Source organism: Exophiala oligosperma, assembly GCF_000835515.1.
Source record: "Exophiala oligosperma strain CBS 72588 unplaced genomic scaffold supercont1.1, whole genome shotgun sequence".
Taxonomy (NCBI): domain Eukaryota; kingdom Fungi; phylum Ascomycota; class Eurotiomycetes; order Chaetothyriales; family Herpotrichiellaceae; genus Exophiala; species Exophiala oligosperma.
In genome coordinates this window covers 3,498,744-3,518,151 of record NW_015622818.1, presented here as the reverse complement: position 1 = coordinate 3,518,151, position 19,408 = coordinate 3,498,744, and the positions used below count along the sequence as shown (strand labels likewise).

General features: G+C 52.5%; 4 protein-coding genes across 4 annotated transcripts; 3 read left to right on the top strand and 1 right to left on the bottom strand.

Moving 5' to 3' along the window:
- The first annotated feature begins 132 nt into the window (after positions 1-132).
- Positions 133-4,070, top strand: PV06_01197 (uncharacterized protein). The gene is made up of 2 exons (XM_016401790.1): positions 133-1,254; positions 1,307-4,070. The coding sequence occupies exons 1-2, from the start codon at positions 847-849 to the stop codon at positions 2,660-2,662; spliced, it is 1,764 nt and encodes a 587-aa protein (XP_016268843.1). The 5' UTR covers positions 133-846; the 3' UTR covers positions 2,663-4,070.
- A 6-nt stretch (positions 4,071-4,076) lies between these two features.
- Positions 4,077-6,804, top strand: PV06_01196 (uncharacterized protein). The gene is made up of 4 exons (XM_016401789.1): positions 4,077-5,487; positions 5,544-5,810; positions 5,860-5,989; positions 6,053-6,804. Exons 1-4 carry the CDS (start codon positions 5,247-5,249, stop codon positions 6,591-6,593), a joined length of 1,179 nt encoding a protein of 392 aa, XP_016268842.1. The 5' UTR covers positions 4,077-5,246; the 3' UTR covers positions 6,594-6,804.
- Positions 6,805-12,756: 5,952 nt separating this feature from the next.
- PV06_01195 (uncharacterized protein) lies at positions 12,757-14,765 on the bottom strand (the record flags this gene model as incomplete). Its single annotated transcript, XM_016401788.1, has 2 exons — positions 12,757-13,914; positions 13,964-14,765. 2 exons carry the CDS (start codon positions 14,763-14,765, stop codon positions 12,962-12,964), a joined length of 1,755 nt encoding a protein of 584 aa, XP_016268841.1. The 3' UTR covers positions 12,757-12,961.
- Positions 14,766-16,943: 2,178 nt separating this feature from the next.
- PV06_01194 (uncharacterized protein) lies at positions 16,944-18,212 on the top strand (the record flags this gene model as incomplete). Its single annotated transcript, XM_016401787.1, has 2 exons — positions 16,944-17,015; positions 17,070-18,212. 2 exons carry the CDS (start codon positions 16,944-16,946, stop codon positions 18,210-18,212), a joined length of 1,215 nt encoding a protein of 404 aa, XP_016268840.1.
- Positions 18,213-19,408: the final 1,196 nt, after the last annotated feature.

The window sequence follows — 19,408 nt, the reverse complement described above, 5'->3', positions numbered from 1 at the left end:
TATGCCGCAGCTTGGCAGCACAAGCAATGCTCAACACGCTCACAGAGACGGTGCCGCTTTTAAGATGACCCTACACTAAGAATATCAGCCAACTCCATCCACGCCCTCTGTACATCTGACCTGCTCCCGACTCACCCTCTTCTCGCTTTCTTCTCTCTCTCTCTCTCACGCTCTCGCAGCGACGATCTGATTTTGGCTATAATCCGTTTAGTATATTCTATTCCAACCTTGGATTTCCAGACATTGGGCACTACTTGTCTCTCGTTATCATCACCTAGCATTACCGGCTACAGTACTCAGTGGACTGCTGCGTCTGTCTTCATCACATGACTTCTTGGTGTTCCAACTGTCTCTAATTATGTCGTGATTGATACAGACAGGCGCATGGCGACTTCCCACACGTACGCATGTGAAACATATGGCCATGCGGCTCAAAACGATCAAAAAGGCGGTTGTCTGTGAACGCCAAGCACAACGCTTACGCATGAGCCTCATCCCTATTCAGTCTCAAGACCAATCATGGCAGAGCAGCCCAGGGCACCAGTGCTGGACCTACGTACTCAGTAGTTGGTACCTTCCATAAGCATGTCGAAAGCATACGTACACACGCATAGCTTGATGAGAATCATTGACCTTTTCTTAAAAAGGAGGTGGAGAATGCTCTTCCCGCCACTGGCTTCGTTATGAAAGTCCAAAAGGGGCTCGAGCCGCGGGTGAAGAGAACAAACGCCCAAGACGCAAACATGTTGATATCTGTTTCGTTCCCGGCCAATGTGGACAATGCTACAGGCCTGCTCGGATTGTATCGACTAGGATTTTTGGAAAGCGCATGCAGGCTGAGACGAGATGAAATGGCTGCTCCAGTTCGTCATCCCGTCTTTGATGGTCTTAGCGGTCAGCTCCGCAGAACAGGGAGCCTTCTCGAACAACAAGTCCTACGATCAGGGAGAATATGGAAATTTTGTGGCGCAACAATACCATTCTACGTCAATCAAGGCTCCACGACCGAATGTCTATGAGAAGGCAGGATCATGTCCCGATGATGGACTCTTGGTCATGCTCTCGCTTCGGGGGTTTGCTGTCCCTCAAGCGGGGCCCATGATCCTGGATAGCCGTGGCAGTCTGGTTTGGATGGATGCGAACTATGTGCAACCATATAATCTTCAAGTTCAGACGTATCGTGACGAGCAGTTTCTCACCTTTTGGGCAGGTGATGATGGGGTGAAAGGGCACGGTTCAGGACTGTATTACATGGTGAGAATACAACTGCTGCTACCTATCACCAGAACTGGCCTTACCAAGACAGCTCGATTCGCATTACACCCTACGATACACTCTGACCGGCGGCAACAATCTCGATGGTGATCTACACGAATTCTACCTCACTCCGAACGGAACCGCTCTGATTACTATCTACCATATCGTTCCTGCGAACCTAACTTCCGTTGACAAACCTGCTGACGGTTGGATATGGGACGGCATATTCCAAGAGATTGACATCGAGACTAACCAGGTGCTTTTCTCCTGGGCAGCTTCCGAACACCTCCCTTTCACCGACTCGCAGTGGCGTCCTGACAACCTCGGCTTCACAAAAGATAGTGCTTGGGACTGGTTCCATATGAACAGCGTGGAGAAGGATCCAAAAGGGAATTATCTGATCTCATCGCGCTGGATGCATGCCATATACTATATCGATGGTGGATCCGGGCAGATTCTGTGGACGCTAGGTGGCAGGAGCAATGATTTCGAAGACTTGTCGCATGGTCGAGCAATAAGCTTCGCCTCGCAGCATCACGCTCGCTGGCACGACAAGTATAGTTCGATTACATTGTTCGATAATTCCAACCCGGGCCCCGGCCAACCCAGTTCTGGGATGTGGCTTGATCTTGATTTTGAGAACTGGACGGTCCGTCTCCGCACGCAGTACCTCAGCAAGCTACGTATGAGTTCATCTTCTCAAGGGTCCATGCAGACGCTACCGAGCGGGAATGTGCTGGTCGGATATGGCGCAGACGCGCAGTACGTCGAGTTCACGCGTGCAGGGGACATTGTGTGCGAAGTCCGTCTGATGCCGTCTTCGCAATTCGGAACGGGGGCTGCACAGTCGTATCGGGTTGCTAAGCACGCCTGGGTGGGTTTACCTTTGACAGAGCCTGATATCGTGCAGCAGAACGGAGTTATCTATGTTAGTTGGAATGGTGCCACGGAGGTGCGGTACTGGATGGTGGAAGATGGCACGTTCGAGAATGCGACCCACACAGATTTTCGAGAGGCATTTCGCGTGCCCAAGGAAGGATTTGAGACCATGGTGTTTACTCTGGGCATCCAAAGAGAGTACGTAAGAGTTGCCGGGCTCGACCTGTCAGGCAATGTTCTGGGGAGAAGTAGGACTGTCCTCCGCGGAAAACCCACAGGGCCTCCTGATGGTGAGACGGAAGAGCGAGATGAGGAATTATTGAGCCTGAAGCGGGCGCAGAAGAAGTTGAAGCGACTTGTTGTTGTCTCCTCCACCTTGGCTGGAGCTAGTATGCTGAGCCTCTTAATCTCTGCTGGGATTGGGGCGTGGCACTTGCGAAAGTATTATCACTACGACAGGGTGAGTGATGGGGAACAGAAAGAGCTGACAATATTCAACCCGGAGCTGGACACCGACAAGCCGTGACATCTGTATTGGCATTGAACCAACTCTGGAAGGAAAAAAATTGGCGGCAAAGTATCCAGCACCAGGCAGTGGTCCTCCAGGCCAACTCCGTCCCGTGCGATGTTGTCTCAGTCGAGGAGAACTCTAGGAAGAGCAGGGGGTAGGGAGGAGGAGTTGTGAGATATCCCCTTTGTCGAAGGTTGATGATAAAGAATCTGTCTGTCACGACAAGAGTTAGGTCGACTACGCCAGCACCAATCGTATCACCAGTCAGAGCGAAATGGTAGACGTGAAACTCATACAAGAGACCGCGGCCGCTGATGTAGGCTGATTTAACAGTCCTGTAGGGCACCCTGCGAGACATATGGCGGTACTTGCCGCCCGTTACTCACGAGCATATCGCAACTCGTCACCTCGTGGTATCTAGGGTCGAGACATGCGGGACCAGGACGTACATTTCATGGTTTCCTGTGTACTGTTTTGTCAGCGGCACGCAGGAAAGCAAAACAAAGCCGCTATCAATAGGGATACGACGGGTTTGATCTCTTTCAATATGAGGTGGTCAGCCATCCATATCCATGTCGCCTTTCGCTTCACCAGTGTCACTACAAGTGCGGGTTTCTTGACAAGCGGAAGTAGCAGAGGTGATGTTGATGAGAAGCCTTATTCTACTCGACTATTGATCACAATCGACCATGCGTCTAAGCACCACAGCCTCACCAGTCGACAGGACAAGGATGAGTATATAACGTCAAGGCTAACTTGATCCTCTCGACATGATACAGGTCCCTACGAGGGAAAACTTTCGCCCATTGTAATACAATAAACATACTCACAGATTGTTGAAGAGACCTTCAATTAGCGGCTCAAGTCTCCACTCAGAATCCAAGGAAACGTCCAGAGTGATGAACGAAAAAAGAGCAAAGTAGGCCGCAATCACTAATAGCTACCAGGAAATATGGAAACCCCCCCCCCTCTCTCCCCAAATTTGACAGGTGTTTGGTTGTCTGGGAATGTTGGATGGACGCGTCAACAAGTGTCGTGGCCATATCTCTGCCCGAACACAAAGTTGTTGCGCTTAATGGACATGCCAAAGGCGCCTCGTTGGAAAATTACTTCGGGCCAAGGCCGAAAGCCACCACAAAGTCGTCATCCGATGTGTTGACAATCCCCTCAACACATGGGAGTGGGTATGTGTGCCTGTTGAACAAAACAGGCCGAAGTTGAGGCGCATGGACGGGTCTACTGCAGCTCTGCTGGACCATCCCACAAACGCAGAGAAGGCTCACTCCGTAGAGAGTGCTGATACGCCAATTGTATTTTTACTGTCAGTGTAGAGTCCGGCGATGACCAAACGGTTCCTGACTAGGTCGATGGCAGTACTGGGCGACTATGAGAGCTCTGGTGTAGATTGACTAACGACAAGTAAAGGAGTGACCGCTATGGAGACAGAAGAGCGTAAAAGCCGACGTAGCGGTCGGAAATAAGTGAGCCACGTGTTATCACGTGCTGCCAAGCCCGCCTACAGCTCCGGAAAAAAGCTTAAAACCCTTAACTACGATAAGCGCCAGACATCGGAGTCGACCTCTTGGAATACAACTGCAGGTCTGGGGGAATGTTTTGGCCGTTCTGCTCTGAAACTTGTGTGACCACACGTGTCTTAGGGATATGCTATACTGAAAAGCTGGGTGAAGATGCTTGCATAGAATCGCACTTTTCACACTCTGTACCGTCGATTCGGGGTGGTGCGAGCAGTCCAACAAATGGTTTTACTTGATTCAGTCGACTCGCCACCGATACGCCTTGAAGTCGCCATGCTCCTTGCATGTTGCCGTGACGACAGATTTTCTCATGTCGCCCATTAGTGATGAGGCTTGACGGATGTCCAGGTGGATGTGATGTCTGCGTAAGTACAGCATCTGCTGTGGATTTACAGACTCAGCTTGGCGACGTCGTCAGAAACAGGTGGATTACGCGGCTCTTGCGGTCCTCGTCAGTGTTCCGTCAACACGACGTCGTCCGTCGTGCTAAGCAGAGCTTTTCTCCTTTCGAGGGTCCAATCCCGAATTGCTGACGCACATATGCAGTAGCAAATATCGTGGACGGCACTGGCTGCTCCTGCTGAAGGTCTGGCCCCGGATGAGTGGCTCCAGCATTGAGCCCCAAGGACCCTGGGCGGTCTCTATGAACAGTACGAGCTACTAACACAAGATCGCATGCGGCGCAGCACATCGGCCACGACGGCTAGGAGACAGACGCAAGATCAACCCGGCAAGGGAACTTACGCACTTTATGCTGACGCAGTCTTTGGAGCTACGCTCGGGCTATGCCATCTGTTATGCCTGGCGACTCCTGGACCAATGGAATTACACATATTTCCCGTTCGATTGATCCAAAGGACCAAAGAGTGGAGTCGGAGCCATCAGTTCGACACGATTTGGTATGCGTGCTCACCGCTACCCAGTCGCGTCAGGGGCATGGCGGAGTCGAGGATTGTGCTACATAAAGACGTCCCGACGCCCCCCCAGGAAGATGAGATGGCCCCATACCAATCTTTTGTCCTCAAACCGGCTCTGTATTCGTTGCGGCTGTCACTCGTTTCAAAATGGTCAAGCTCGGCCTGCCACTTATTGCAGCTACGGCGCTGTTCGTAGCAACAATCAATGCCCACCCAGGTCACAGTCTGGACGAAGAGATTGCCGAGCGAGCGGCATATCTCAAGCATAGCGTTCGAAACCTGGACCACTGCGCCGAAAAGCTTCGCGACCGCGGCCTCGAAAAGAGATCTATCAGCCGTAGAGTAGCCAAGATCCAGCAGTTGAGGGATGAGGTGGCGCAGAAGAAGAGTATGTTCGGTTGTTGTGCTGACACTCCGTCGACACTGGAAACTAAGGGTGCGTAGGGTCCATTCGTCGACAAGCCTCCGGGTCGGCCATACCATCTGGCACTTCGATGCCTTCTGGGTCAGTTCCATCCGGCGCGGCTCCATCTGGGGGAGCGGGCGGAGCAGCCGATGGCGGAGTGAACATCAGCGACTTTGGAAGTCAAGTTGCAAATACCAGCCACCTTTCGACGTTGAACATCAGCCCCTGGACTGCTGACGTAGAGTCGATCATCTATGCAAACGCGTCCTGCGTCTTGAATCCCGAAGGAGAGACCGGCCCATACTGTGAGACGGATTGACCTGTCGTGCAAGCAAGTCCGCTAACTCTTTGTAGATGTCCAAGGAGAGTTTGTCCGACACGACATCACCGAGACTCAGCCAGGTGTGCCTGTGTATCTCGAAGAACAGTTTGTAAACACCAACACCTGTGAACCCATCACAGGTCTCTTTGCAGACATCTGGCAGTGAGTATATCCCGATGTGACCGTCAACCGGAGGGTGCACGTACTGACGTGCCATTGCTTCAGCTGCAACGCCACGGGTGTCTACGCCGGCGTCGTCGCATCAGGAAACGGCGACTCGAACGACGCGTCCAACATCAACTCCACGTTCCTCCGCGGCATTCAGAAGACGGACTCGGACGGCGTGGCCGCGTGGCGTTCCATTTTTCCAGGCTACTACTCTGGTCGCGCAACACACATCCACATGATCACCCATACCAACGCCACCCTCCTGTCGAATGGCACCATCAGCGGCGGAACCATCCGACACATTGGCCAGATCTTTTATGACCAGGATCTCATCGATTACATCAACGGCAATGTGTATCCGTATACGATGAACAATATCACGTTGACCGAGAATGATGAGGACCGGGTTTTCATCACCGAGACCAGCACCGACAGCGATCCTGTCCTGAACTACGTTCTTTTGGGCGACAAGGTCGAGGATGGTCTGTTTGCATGGATCTCGATCGGTGTAGATCCGGACGCCGAGTACACCACAGAGGCAGCAAGTGTGCTGACTGAGGATGGCGGATATGCTACTGGTAATAACGAAGTGGTTTAGTCAATTTCTCTCCTCGACTGGCCGTGGCCGGGCGATGCCGGTAGACAATGCTGACTTTGACATTTCTCCCGCAAGCCGGAAGCAACGAGCAGCTCAGGCTGCCAACTGGGCCTCCATTCTCTTGTATATTACAAAGTGTACCCTAACCGTCTTCATACCTGTCTCTATCACTAGAGGCATCTATCTGGACGCATTTCCTTCCAACTATAGGACCAGACAGGAGCCTCCAAGACTGGTCTCCATTCGACTTGACACACAAAGTCCTTCATTCTTTCCCGGCGAACTGATGATAGAGGACTGCATTTCCTGTGTAAAGAGGAATGACCGTGAAAACTTGTTTTATCTGACTACCTATCGTAGGGTTTCGACTACTTCGTGCCATGTGCCTCAATCTGAAACAGCTGCGGGATCAACTCTGACAAGGTCTCGCTGAGATCTCTCCATCCACCTTGTTTGCCGGTTAGCAACTTCTCCTCCACGCTCGCGTCGACTCCAAAATGTGACTGTGCTTCCCTCGCTCCGGGTTTGCCCACCGGAATCCGCTCGAGATATGATGATCGATGTGCCGGAGCGTGAGGTTCTTGACCTTCTGAACCGACCTGTAGGGCGGAGCGAGACACGTCTGCGATTTCCTGCGAGCAATAAACGCCCTTTGCCAGAAGGAACCTCTGCCTTTTGCCGTCCGACATGCCAGTCCTTGGATTCTGGTGGACAGTCAAGTCCAACGAAATTGACCGGACATGAGCCTCGGCGACATCTCTCACGTCGATCCACACTGGACCCCTCGTTGGCGGCACCTGGCCATCCTTTCCCGCCGAGACGACGTCCCATATGAGCTTGTTGCTGGTGTTCAACTCCTCGATCGAAGCGGGCATGGAATGTAACGTAGGCAGGTATGGTCCGAAGACCATCGCCGGACACAGTGAGATCAAGTCGTACCCACAGGCTTGGCCGGCCCCGGTCACGGTGTTTTGTTGGCTGCCGACCGCGCCCCACGCTGACCGTTCAGCCACAGCCTTGCTTGCCCGGTAAGCGATCTGAGGGCTCGACGCACGCACTCCGTCCTCGTACGTCAGCGGACACCAATCCCGCGCCGTGTAGGTGTATCCCGGCCTCAACCCGAGAGACGCATCGTATATACACGCAAAACTGTTGGTGTGGACGATCCTCCTGACGCTCGGCACCTCGGCCGCGGCGGAAAAGATGGCTTCTGTGCCGCGCACGGCAGGACGGAGAAGAGTCGCTTCGAACTCCGTGGTGTTGTATGCAAAAGGACTAGCCATGTGGAGGACGGCGCTAGGCTTGTGCTCGGCGAAGAGGTCATTATATGCGTCTGGGGCGGTGATGTCGGACACGATGGCCACCTCGAGGTTTTTTATCAAGTCGGGGGTCAGTGCCGAGTGTGTCTTGAGGACACTCTGGGCTTTGCTTTCATCACGAACCGTGCCGAGGACTCGGTACCCGTTTTCGAGGAGTTGGTGGATTGTGTGAGATGCTATGAATCCATTCGCGCCGGTGACAAGAACGAGCAGGGCGGAAGTCGAGGGCGGCGAACTTGATGCGGGAGGAGAAAGTGCATGAGGCATTGTGAGAGCTCGAGGTTGTGCTTGGGATTCTCGAGATGGTCAAGTTGAATATAGATTATCAATGTGAGATGCGCTGCAAATGGGCTCAACTTTTGAAACGAAGAAAGTCAGGATCCAGGTCGAAGAAATTGGCAAGCCCTGAGAAGCCGAACTCCGACCAGTCCACCATCAAGCACCTACTTCTTCTCCATCTCCATCGTAGATGGACGGGTTGCCATCTTTTTCGAAATTTGTACCTTGCGAGACGAGTCGATGGAGAAAGGAGCGGCGGGCCGCGATTTGTTAACGTCCCGCGTATCGTCCCTTTGGACACGTTCTACGGGGGCACGTTTCCAGAACCGAGTAAACCGTCGCACAGCTCATTCTAAGGTAGTCCTCATCAATATGCAGAGGTCCTGGGTCTCGACTACGCACCAAGAGGGGGAGATGTGTGTGTACCTGCGTCTGATCCGACGGGGTGGCGCTGGATTCGGGGCCAGTCTGTTACGGGGTAGTTCACCTGCAGCCGTCGCAAAACCTCGATCTGCCAATCAGGAGCATGGCTTTGGACTACCTAGTCTGACGATGGGATACTGGGATTTTTGGTTTTCGCGACTGACTGCTGTATCCAACTGCATCGTCACCACGAGAGAAAGATGCCCCGAACCAGCAGAGTGCGAGAAAAGCCGTTACGATACGAATACATTATAGATTGTGTCCAGTCGTCTCATCTGTCTCGTCTAGGGTATCGGTGACTTCCACCGTCGGATTGACCACGGTCCGTAACTCGTTCTTTCGTTCTCTCTTTCTGTCTGTCACCTTGACAGCAGAGTCCTTTCAGGCCATTCGGGTCCCTCTGCTTTCCGTAGTGTCGATTTAGATCCCGCCGGATTCGACAGACGACGAGCCACACAGCAAAACCCACCCCTTCCGGACAAGACTTGCGAAAAGGATGCCTTTTCTGTGGATGTCATATGCCGCCAAATCCTGTGATCATAAATCGTAGAGATTGATTTCGGTGCATCACAACTCATTTATTCGATTCGTATCGTATGGATACCTGAGGTAATCTGGTGGTCATTATTCTCCACCTACCAAGCCTTGTAAAGTGATTACACAAATCACCTCCCTACAGTTGGGCAGTCGGCATTCGTCATTCGACAGTAGAGCACTTCAGTACACATAGACAAAAGCCTTGTTCGTACGATCCGTCTGATCCGCGTTCTCGTCCTCTCTCAGCTGCCGGGTGACGCCCTGAGCCGCCAACTCTGCCAGCTGGGCGCGTCTTTCCTTGACACTCCGGCGGTTTCTGAAACCGTAAAACAGCCTCAGCACCACGGAGACGACCATGGCGCCGCCGGCGACCGCGAAGATGGTGACCTTGGCGGGGATGTAGTCCGGCGCGTCGCGGGACTGAAACGTCTGGGGGCCGATGATGTTCGCGACGCTGAACCCGATCGCGACGACGGCGTTGGAGGCGACGCGCTTCGTGTACCCCGCCGTGTTCGCCCCGACCCACGTGTAGATGAGGGCCAGCGGGGCCACGATGGTGTTGATCAGGTAGACGCCCGCGAGCTTGCCGGGTTGGTTCGCCGCGTCGACGAACGACATCAGGCCCGCGCCGACGACGGTCGGGACCAGGAGGAGCACGATGCTCAGCCAGCGCGGGAAGCCGCGCAGGATGGCGCACGTGCAGACGAGGGTCGACGCGATGCTCACGACGCCCGACGGCATGTTGAGCAGCGCCGACTGCCTCGCGTCGTACCCGAAGCCGCGGATCAGGGTCGCCGAGAAGGTCGTGATGACGCCGCTGGGGATGACGATCAGGATGGTCAGCAGCAGGAGGAGCCAGATCTGCGGGTCGAGGAACACCTCCCGCAGCGATGCGAGCCGGAACACCTTGGCGCCGTTGCCGCCCTGGTCGAGGGCGAGCTTGCGGTGGATCGAGGCCTTTTCCTCGGCGTTCAGGAACCGAGCGCCGTCGACGCTGTCCGGGAAGAGGGTGAGCACCAGGCACGCCACGCCGACGTTGAAGGCCCCTATCGAGACCATCATGATACGCCAACCGTCGAACGAGGCATTCTTGTCCCCGTGCTGGGCGGCAAACGACACCAGCCCGCCGACGATCTGTCCCGCCCCGAGACCGCAGTACCAGATGCCGTACCGTGGCCCCGATTCGCGCTTCGTGTACCACTGCGACGTGGACATGACGAGGGCCGGGCTGATGACGGCCTCGAAACAGCCGAGCAGCGTCCTCAGCGCGACCATGCCGGCGAAATTCTGCGCCGCGGCCGAGCAGCAGATGGTGATGCCCCAGCACAGGACATTGAAGCCCAAAACTTTCGCGAGAGGGAACCTCTGCAGCAGGTAGCCCTGTGGAAATTCCGCGACGGCATACGCTATGAAGAAGGCCGTCGCCATCCACGAGAAGTCGTTGCCTCGTAGACCGAGGTCCTTGGGGAGGCCCATGACGTTGGCATAGTTGATGAGCACCTTGTCGAGGAATTGTAGGAAATAGCACAAGAACATCAGAGGAACAATGCGCCAGTCGATTTTACGCAGGAGCCTCGAGTCCTGGGCGTCCACGGCAAAGACCTCTCCGACCGTCCGGGAAGGTATTGCTTCGAGGTCTTTGGTGCTGGTGGATGCCATGTCGGCGGTAGCCAGTTTCATGTCTTTGGAGGGCTCCATGCATACACAATAGGTTGGGGGAGTCGTGGACTGAAGGGAGGAGTCTTCACGAATATAGTTCTCGTCGCTGCTCCCAAGACAAGGGAGTACGTAGTGGCGGCGATCGCAAGACTCAAAGGTTCGGTGGAGTGGCACAATTCAAGTTGAGCGACGCAACGTTGCACCAAGCCGGATCTATATGTCTCGCAGAAGAGCACGGCATATACAGCCCAGGGTCTGCAGCCCAGTATCAGCAGCCATGATGAACGAGAGTGCGTACTCGACGGATAACGAGGTGTATCGCAGATAAACGGCCTAGGTGACATACTCGGTAAGAACTAGTTGAGTCGATTGCAGCCCCACAGCAATTGTCCCGCTCATCAAGCGGGGACCGAATGGGATGCTTAGAGTCGACGGTTTCCAAACTATGGATATGCACCCGTCGCAAAGGCATTGATTGATTTCTCTATCCGACGGCGTATCAGTTCAATCTTCTTCCGCCTGGCTAATCTAGTTTACTGCCGTCGCTAACGTCGATCGGTCATCTACTACATCTTTGCAAACTTGACGGACTGCCGTCGGCTTCTTACAGCCCTCTGGCAACAAGGAAATGCTGACTTGTGGTCTGCGTAGAGCGACGTTGGCATTCAGGTCAGGATGCAGGCTTAGGATGCCGAATTGCCATGAGGGTCACAGCATAAATCGAAGTTGACCAAGATACATCATTAGACTGTGCAACAGAACTTGTAACCGAAAAGATACCAGAGTCTCCTTCTATCCTCGAGAGAAGGCTTGTGCCAAATTGGTCACCTTATCGTCCCTTCTATCTACAATTCGCAGTAATCATGCCGGGAGTAATCTTTCCAGATCAACAAGAAATCCTCAATGTAGCCATCATTGGTTCCGGACTGGGAGGTCTCTCTGCGGCGATAGCTCTCCGTCGACAAGGTCATGCCGTGACCATATACGAGCGATATGATTTTGGAGGGGAAGTCGGTGCATCTCTCTCAGTGGCCTCAAATGGTTCGCGACTCTTGCAACAATGGGATGTCGATATCAAGGCAGCGAAACCCGTCGTTCTGAGATCTCTCATCATGCACGACTGGGCTACTGGAGAAATCACCAGCACCTATGATTTGGGAGACTATCGAGCCAAGTTTGGGACCGACTACAATAATTTCCACCGGATCGACCTGCATAATGTCCTCAAACAGACGGCTGTTCAGGAGCAGGGAAAAGGCACACCCTGTAAGCTGGAAGTGTGGCACAAAGCCGTCGAAATCGATCCTGAGGGAGGATTGATCACATTTGAGAATGGTAAGAAGGTGGTCGCCGACGTCATAATCGCCGCCGACGGCATACGATCTCTTGCTCGGCTTCAGATGGGCATCACTCCCAAATTCGTGGCTTCGACGTCTTGCTGTTACCGCTGCATCATATCCGCTGACCGACTGCGACAACTCGGTCTCGAAGAGTATTTGAACAACAACGCCATAGAGTTTTGGGGTGGCTATGGGATCAACAAGATCGTCCTGTCGGCATGCTCAGACAACAATGTCGTCTCATGCTATTGCTTCTACCCCGCCGAACTGAATGACGTTCGGGAAGATGGTTGGAACTTATCCACGACGCCCGCAAATCTCGTAAAAACCTTTCCCGGATTGGATCCCAAACTTCACAGTCTCTTCATCAACGCCGAAGATATCAAGATGTGGCGGCTGTACAACCACGATCCATACCCGTATTGGGCGAAAGGCAAATGTGCTCTGCTGGGGGATGCTGCTCATCCCATGGTGCCCGACCAATCGCAAGGAGCTTGCATGGCAATCGAGGATGCGGGAGCCCTCGGAATCATCTTCAGCCCAAAGTATGGTCATCTGCAAGTGAACGAGAGACTGAAGCTGTATGAGATGACAAGAAAAGAGCGTGCAACTCGTGTCCAATCGGCCAGTGGACGTGCAAGAACTGATCTAAGTGAGCGCATAGGCTGGAGCAGCTCCACGGATAGGCCTGGGAAGTTGACGATTGAAGAGATTTGTGGTTATGACATTCATGCTCATGTTGCACAGCTGGCTGAACAGTTATGACACTCCTTTCGTCTAAAGAGTAATGTGAGATTTGTAGTTTTGGCGGTCAGATGAGTGCGAGCCCTGGAAGTTGAAAATACCGAATGGCAGCCCAATTGACTTCGGTCTCGGTTCCAATGTTGATATCTCGCTCTTTCCAGACCCTTTGCACCAACTCATGAGCCGTGTAGATGTAGCGAAATCCTAGTGTCCTTTCCATAACCATGAGTCGATCTCGAATGATCAGCCTGTCGCTCTCAGTGCTGCAGCTGCTCCCTGCCATCACCAAAGGAAACACCAGACTACTTTCGAGTGGACTGCCGTATCGAATTTGCTGAATGGAATCAAGGATTTGAAACACACAGTCTTTCACTTTGTCGTGGTGCAGCGAATATCCATTAACAACTTGATGCAGACGGAGTTGTAGAGCCTGCTCGAAAGCCGTGGTGGCATTCTGGGCGGGAATTTCCTGTAAGCAATCTGATGACGACGAGTGTGAGGCTTTTGATTTGTGATCTCGACTCCAGTGCTCGAGTTCCTTCTCAAGCCTCGTGGCCGATGCGCGAAACATGTTTTCGAACACAGGGTCATCGCGGAATTTCCGTTGATATGCTAGTCCATTTATCTTGTCGACAAAATGGAACAATGATTTGGGAACTCCATATAATGCTGCTTCATCATCGAGATCGTCGCGGGGAGATATAGCCTCTGGAGTCGCGGCCTTGCCTGACTCATCCTTCCCGACTTCGAGGAGTGGAGGGTGACAGGTCGATATGGTAGTTGCGGAATCCAGGTAATGGTAAAGCTGGCGGCAGAAGGTCCTGTATTCTGTCCGTTGAGCCCAGTTTGATTTCTGATCAAACGCTGAGAGAAGTCGGCGGGCACCGTCAAGGTGGAATTTCCAATGAGACGATGTTCCGTCAAATAGCTCAATCATACATAATAGAAGCGTCGCACTCAGCGCTGCATCCGCAGACTCTCTTTCGATATGGGGCAAAAGCTTTGCGAGTGATTGCAATGCTGGTATAAGGTCAGGACAACAAAGATTTCGAGGATACATCGGCCTTACCATTGGTTTGATGAATAGTCCCTCGCTTCCAGACCGTGGGTTGTAACTTCTTCCAATGATTCGCACTAAGAGCAAGGACGGCATCCATAACCAGTCGATTGGATAATGCCATTGGCAATATTTTGGACAGGTAGGGATTGGATCTGTGATCATCTCGTCTCGACAAGACTCCTGCCACTATTCTCATATAGTGGTTGAGAAGGGACTTGTCTTCATCAGTTGCGATATCCGGGGCTGTCGAGAGCATCAGCAAAGAGAGCGCTGGGTCTGGAGACGGTGTGCTCCCCGTGTCTGAAGAGTAAACGGCCATTTGAGATTGCGGCACCAAGGGCCAGACTTCGGTTACATCTTGCCAGCTGATGGAATCAGCCACGTCGTTCAGGGAATCGGCATCAAAGTTGAACAGGTTTTCTTCATAGCTCGAGCGTCCGGTAGTGTCATCGTTTCCAACGCTTGGGGACTGGCTACTGTTTTTATACGTGGGCGTGACACGTTTCGAGCCAATTGGGGGATCGATGTAGGTGCAATTCAAGCAAAGCCTCCTGCAATCACCACATTTCGGTCTGGATTCATCGCATTTTCTCTTGCGTTTCTTGCAGCTGAGGCATCCTGTCTGGGTTCTGGTGATCTTGACTGGCTTTGAAGTCGATCGGCGTCCAGTGTCGCAATCTCCGCCGACCAGATTCGGTTCGCACGAGACCTCGAGACGGTTGCAGCGAGAGCAGGGAGAACCACCGTCGCATGCCTGCTTGATTTTCGCACATCGCATACAAATGATACGTCTGTTCATTTGAGACTCCATGTCGGTGACGGCGGTGATGGAACTGGATCTACAGAGCCTGGTGTAGATGAGAACGTATGGCTGGTTTTGGATCAGATTGGACCCATGGAGATATCGAGGTATCTAGCGCATGGAAGGGTTGGAGTTGCTTATCTTGGTACTCATTCTCCCCTCCTTGATTGTGATTGGCAGTAACAACCGACGAGCGGGATAGAACTACTTGGGGAGTCACGATCCGAGTTTATGTGTAGAGAGGCCACCTAGATTTTGGGAATGCTCAAGATGCTCAGTTACAGTAGGCTAGCAGTTGTAGCTTAATCCGTCTTCGCTCATGGCTACTTCGATAGACATTGCGACAGAGAGCTTCGAAACACAATGATTAGTCCTTTCACGAGACGCATGACATAGTAAATGAAGTTATGGCAACCCCGACACTTGGACTGACTAGCAGAACGTGAGAGAATCCACATTCACTCATGGGCGAGTCGTATCTCTCGGCAAGTCATGTCGATAAACTGCGACGCCTGCCATAAAGCACCATCCATATGCATAAAAGGGTGAGGCACACCCGGGAATCGCTTCAGGACAACCTCGACGCCATTTTCAACCAACTTCATCGCGTAGGCTTCACCTTCATCCCGCAAAGGATCAGCCCCCGCCGTATAGATGACGGTCTTGGCAAGATCCTTGAAGTTGGGTGCCTCAAGCAAATCCTTGACCCATCCGATTCGTTCTCGCTGCTTCCTCTCGATCGCAGGGTCACTGGATAGAGAACTCCACTTGAGCTTGTCGAACCATGCCAGCCGAGCCCAATTGAGTGTAGGGGCAAACTCATTCTCTTGCATCGATTTGAACGGCGAGTCAGAGGCCGAGGCGTATGCTGACAGGTCATCGATCGTTGGTGTGCCGGCGGCGATCAACCTCAATGGAATGTTGTCATCCCTTGCCCAATGGGCACAAACGAGGGCTATATTTGCTCCGGCAGAGACACCGCCCAAGGAGATGCTGTCAGCTTTGATGTTGAACTTCTCGGCGCCGTGCTGGAAAATATATTTGAGCGCCGCAAACGAATCCTCAATGCCTGTGGGAAAGACGTGTTCTGGAACAAGTCTGTAGGCCACATCGATTACCGCAACGTTGGCCTTGTGGCAGATATGTTTGCAGATATGGGCTTCGGTGTCCAGGTCACCCAACCCCCATCCTCCTCCGTGGAAGTCGACGTGGACAGGCCATGGTCCTTCGGTGAAAGGCTCATATACTCTGATCTCTAATAGGACGTCATCTCCAACTGGAATTGTTGAATCATATATGCGTGCCACTTCTGGAGCGGGTCCAGTTCCATAGGAATAGAGTACTGAGTATTTGGACCGTAGGAAGGCAAGATCAATGGGTTTGTTTGGGGTGTTTGCAACGTGTTGATTGTAAAGATCAATGAACACAGGGTCAAGGCGATCGAGCATATCAGGATGAATAGGGTTCAACGCCTCATGATGACCATTCAGCTGTGCGGTAGCAGAAGGCATCATTGAAGTGATCGAGTAAGAGCAAAATGCTCAGGCGGAGGTGTAGATTTGCTGTGAACAAGGTAAAGTGGAATGGAACAGTGTGTAAGTTCGATATCTGCGAGGGGTCAATTCAAGGGAGTTGAGCGTCGCCGCACCTCTTAACAATCCGAATCTGACGCAAAGCGATGGCACACATCGTATCTCACCATTAGCCGACTTGGTCTCGGCCCTGCTTTTGAAACTGAAAAGGTGCTGGCTGAGTTGAGCAGTAGTTCAATCCGGATTCTGGGGTTTGACAATTCGCCGGCGCAAAGAGTATCGACTTTTGCGACGGGTGCATCGTTAGTGCAGAACCCTGCAATATCGCTTGCCTCGGCCTGACCTTGCCTAAGCTAGTTGGTCAGCCACTTAAGTGTGCCCTCTTAGATTGTACAGACCTCAAACCGCGAATGTCACTCGTGCAGTTGAATGAAAGACACGGCAAAAGAATACTTGTCACTACGACCTCATGCTGCATTGGGCCGCATTGTGTTGTCATGTAGGCCCTGCCAAGTGTGAGGTGCCTGCAAAACCCAAGAACCCTTTGTTGCCGTCCATGATCTTGGAAAGCCGCAAGCCATAAGGTGCTTATTGCTGCCAGCTGATAAGAAGATTCCTACGGCACGAAGTCCTCAACCACGATTTTGATCTCGAAATGGGCAATCAGGAGGTTATCATCATCGGTGCTGGAGTCGTCGGCCTCACCTTGGCACATGGACTCAAGAAAGTAGAATAACACGAAGCCGATAGAGTGGAAGCCCACATGCTGATAAGAAGACAGGAAGGCATTCCATTCCAGATTTTCGAGCGCGACGAGAGCGTGTCAGCAAGAGGTCAAGGTTGGGCCATCACGATTCACTGGGCGTTGCCGTACCTCAAGCAGTTACTCGAGCCACAAGTTCTCCAGAAAATCGACGGCGTTCAAGTAGATCCTGCACAAGGTCGACAGGACAAGGGCAACTTTCTCTTTCTCAATCTCTCCAACTGTGAGACCAAATTCCGCATACCACCGTCGGACCGGAGGAGAGTCAATCGAGAGAAGCTGCGCGCAGTCCTGCTCGAAGGTGTGAAAGACCAGGTGCAGTGGTCGAAACGATTAGTTGGTGTAGAGCCCGCGTTTGCTGGTCAAGGCATAAAGGCGCTGTTCGCCGATGGAACCTCTTCAACTGGAGCTCTCCTGGTGGGAGCTGACGGGAGCAATTCAGCAGTACGCAAATTCTTACGTCCAGACGACTATCACAACAGACAGCTTCCGATTCGCTTTGTGGGCACAGGCGTCGACATGACGGAAGACCAAGTTAGACCTCTTAGATCACTCGATCCTTTACTGTTCCAAGGCTGCCACCCGGACACCTCGTGTTTCATGTGGGTATCGATGCTCGAGGTCCCCGAGATCAACGGAACAGCAGGCACGGCGGATGAACGATACCGGGTTCAGCTAAATCTCTCGTGGCCCGTCAAAGGGCCTCAAGATGAAGTCAAGGCCACAAATGGCGATCGACTTCAAGACATGAAGATGCGGGCAGCACCATTTGCCCCGGTCCTCAGAAATGCCGTTGAGTCGATCCCTGAAGGTTCGACGGTTCTCGAGATTAAACTGGCCGATTGGCCGTGTCTGAAGTGGGACAATCACCAAGGCTCAGTCACTCTGGTTGGAGATGCGGCGCACGCCATGACCATGTATCGAGGAGAGGCTGCCAATCACGGCATGTTGGATGCGTATCATCTGAGTCAGGCTCTGAAGGAAGTGCATGCGGAAGGGAGAGCACAGAGAGACGCAATCGACAGATTTGAAGAGGAAATGAGAACCAGGACAAGTCACGCAGTACAGATGAGTCGACAAGCATGTTTCGATGCCCATGACTGGAGCAGATTAAACGAAAGTTCGGCGGTGTTGACCAAGAGAGCCGTGACAGCGCAGTAGTGATGTTGTTTCCTCGACGAATACTTCAAGAAGTCACTCTCTTTCTTTTCTCTTCTTGGTGTTCATTGATCTATGGCCCTATCGAAAAACCAAGCTCAGGTATCTAAGGGGAAAGAATAATTGTTAAGAGATAATAGTCTTATTCAAATCAGTGCACTCTGTTTCTCGATTGGGGGTGAAGATGAGTAGTTCGACCAAACCTCATCTTGGCGGGATGATTAACGACACACTTCGCAGGCCAAAAAGTGCCGCTTTTATACTCACCTTTGACGCCCACGTCTCCAGATGGAAACTCTTCTCTGGGCAGCAACACCCCATCTTGCATAGAGAGCCCGACACCTTCTACCATCGTCATGCCCGAGGGTTCGGATATGTATATGCCTAAAACACTTTTTATCTAACAGCCTCGCCCAAAAGCACATATCGGCACATATCGGACCTCCGAGAATGCTCCGAGTATTCGTGCAAGGCAGCGGAAATGCGATGAAAAGCAGCGGTCTGGGTGCACCGAGAGAAACGCTAAGAACACTGTTTCAGGAGAGAGGCCAAGATAGCCAGCTTGAGTAGAACTCGAGCCCTGTGATTTCCTACTCGTAGGAATGAATGGTGGGCGCTTAGAATCAAGGTGTGGTAGTATCGTGGCCAGCTCTGGCCCCCTGCACATCCGAGCAGCCACTGATTTAAGCGACTTCATTCAGCCTCGAACAGTCTCCCCTTCTTCCTTGTCCACCTTCATTGTTTCCTCTGACCATCGACTAGTCTTCCCCGAATGACTGTGGCACAGTTCTCACCCTCTCGGCATCTTTCATTGTTCAATTGTGACTGTTCAGATTCTATTCAAATTCTCTAGGCTTCATCGACATGCTGATCAGGCTGATCGATACCACTACTCTCCGGATGAAGGTCTTTGTGGGAGCGAAGATCCCTGCATACGCAATCCTCTCCCACACCTGGGTCGACGATGAGGAGATCGATCTTCTGGAGATGAATGCTATTCTGCGCGATCCCGAACATCCTGCTACAGATAAGTCTGGTTATAAAAAGATTCAAGCGACGTGTAGAGAGATCAGGCGCCATGGTACTCATTGCACCTGGATCGATACCTACTGCATCGAGGAATGTCAGCATCGCAGACGATTCCCTATAAAAGTAGTGGCGAATCTTGACCTCTCCCAAGTCCATTTTCGCTCCCAGAC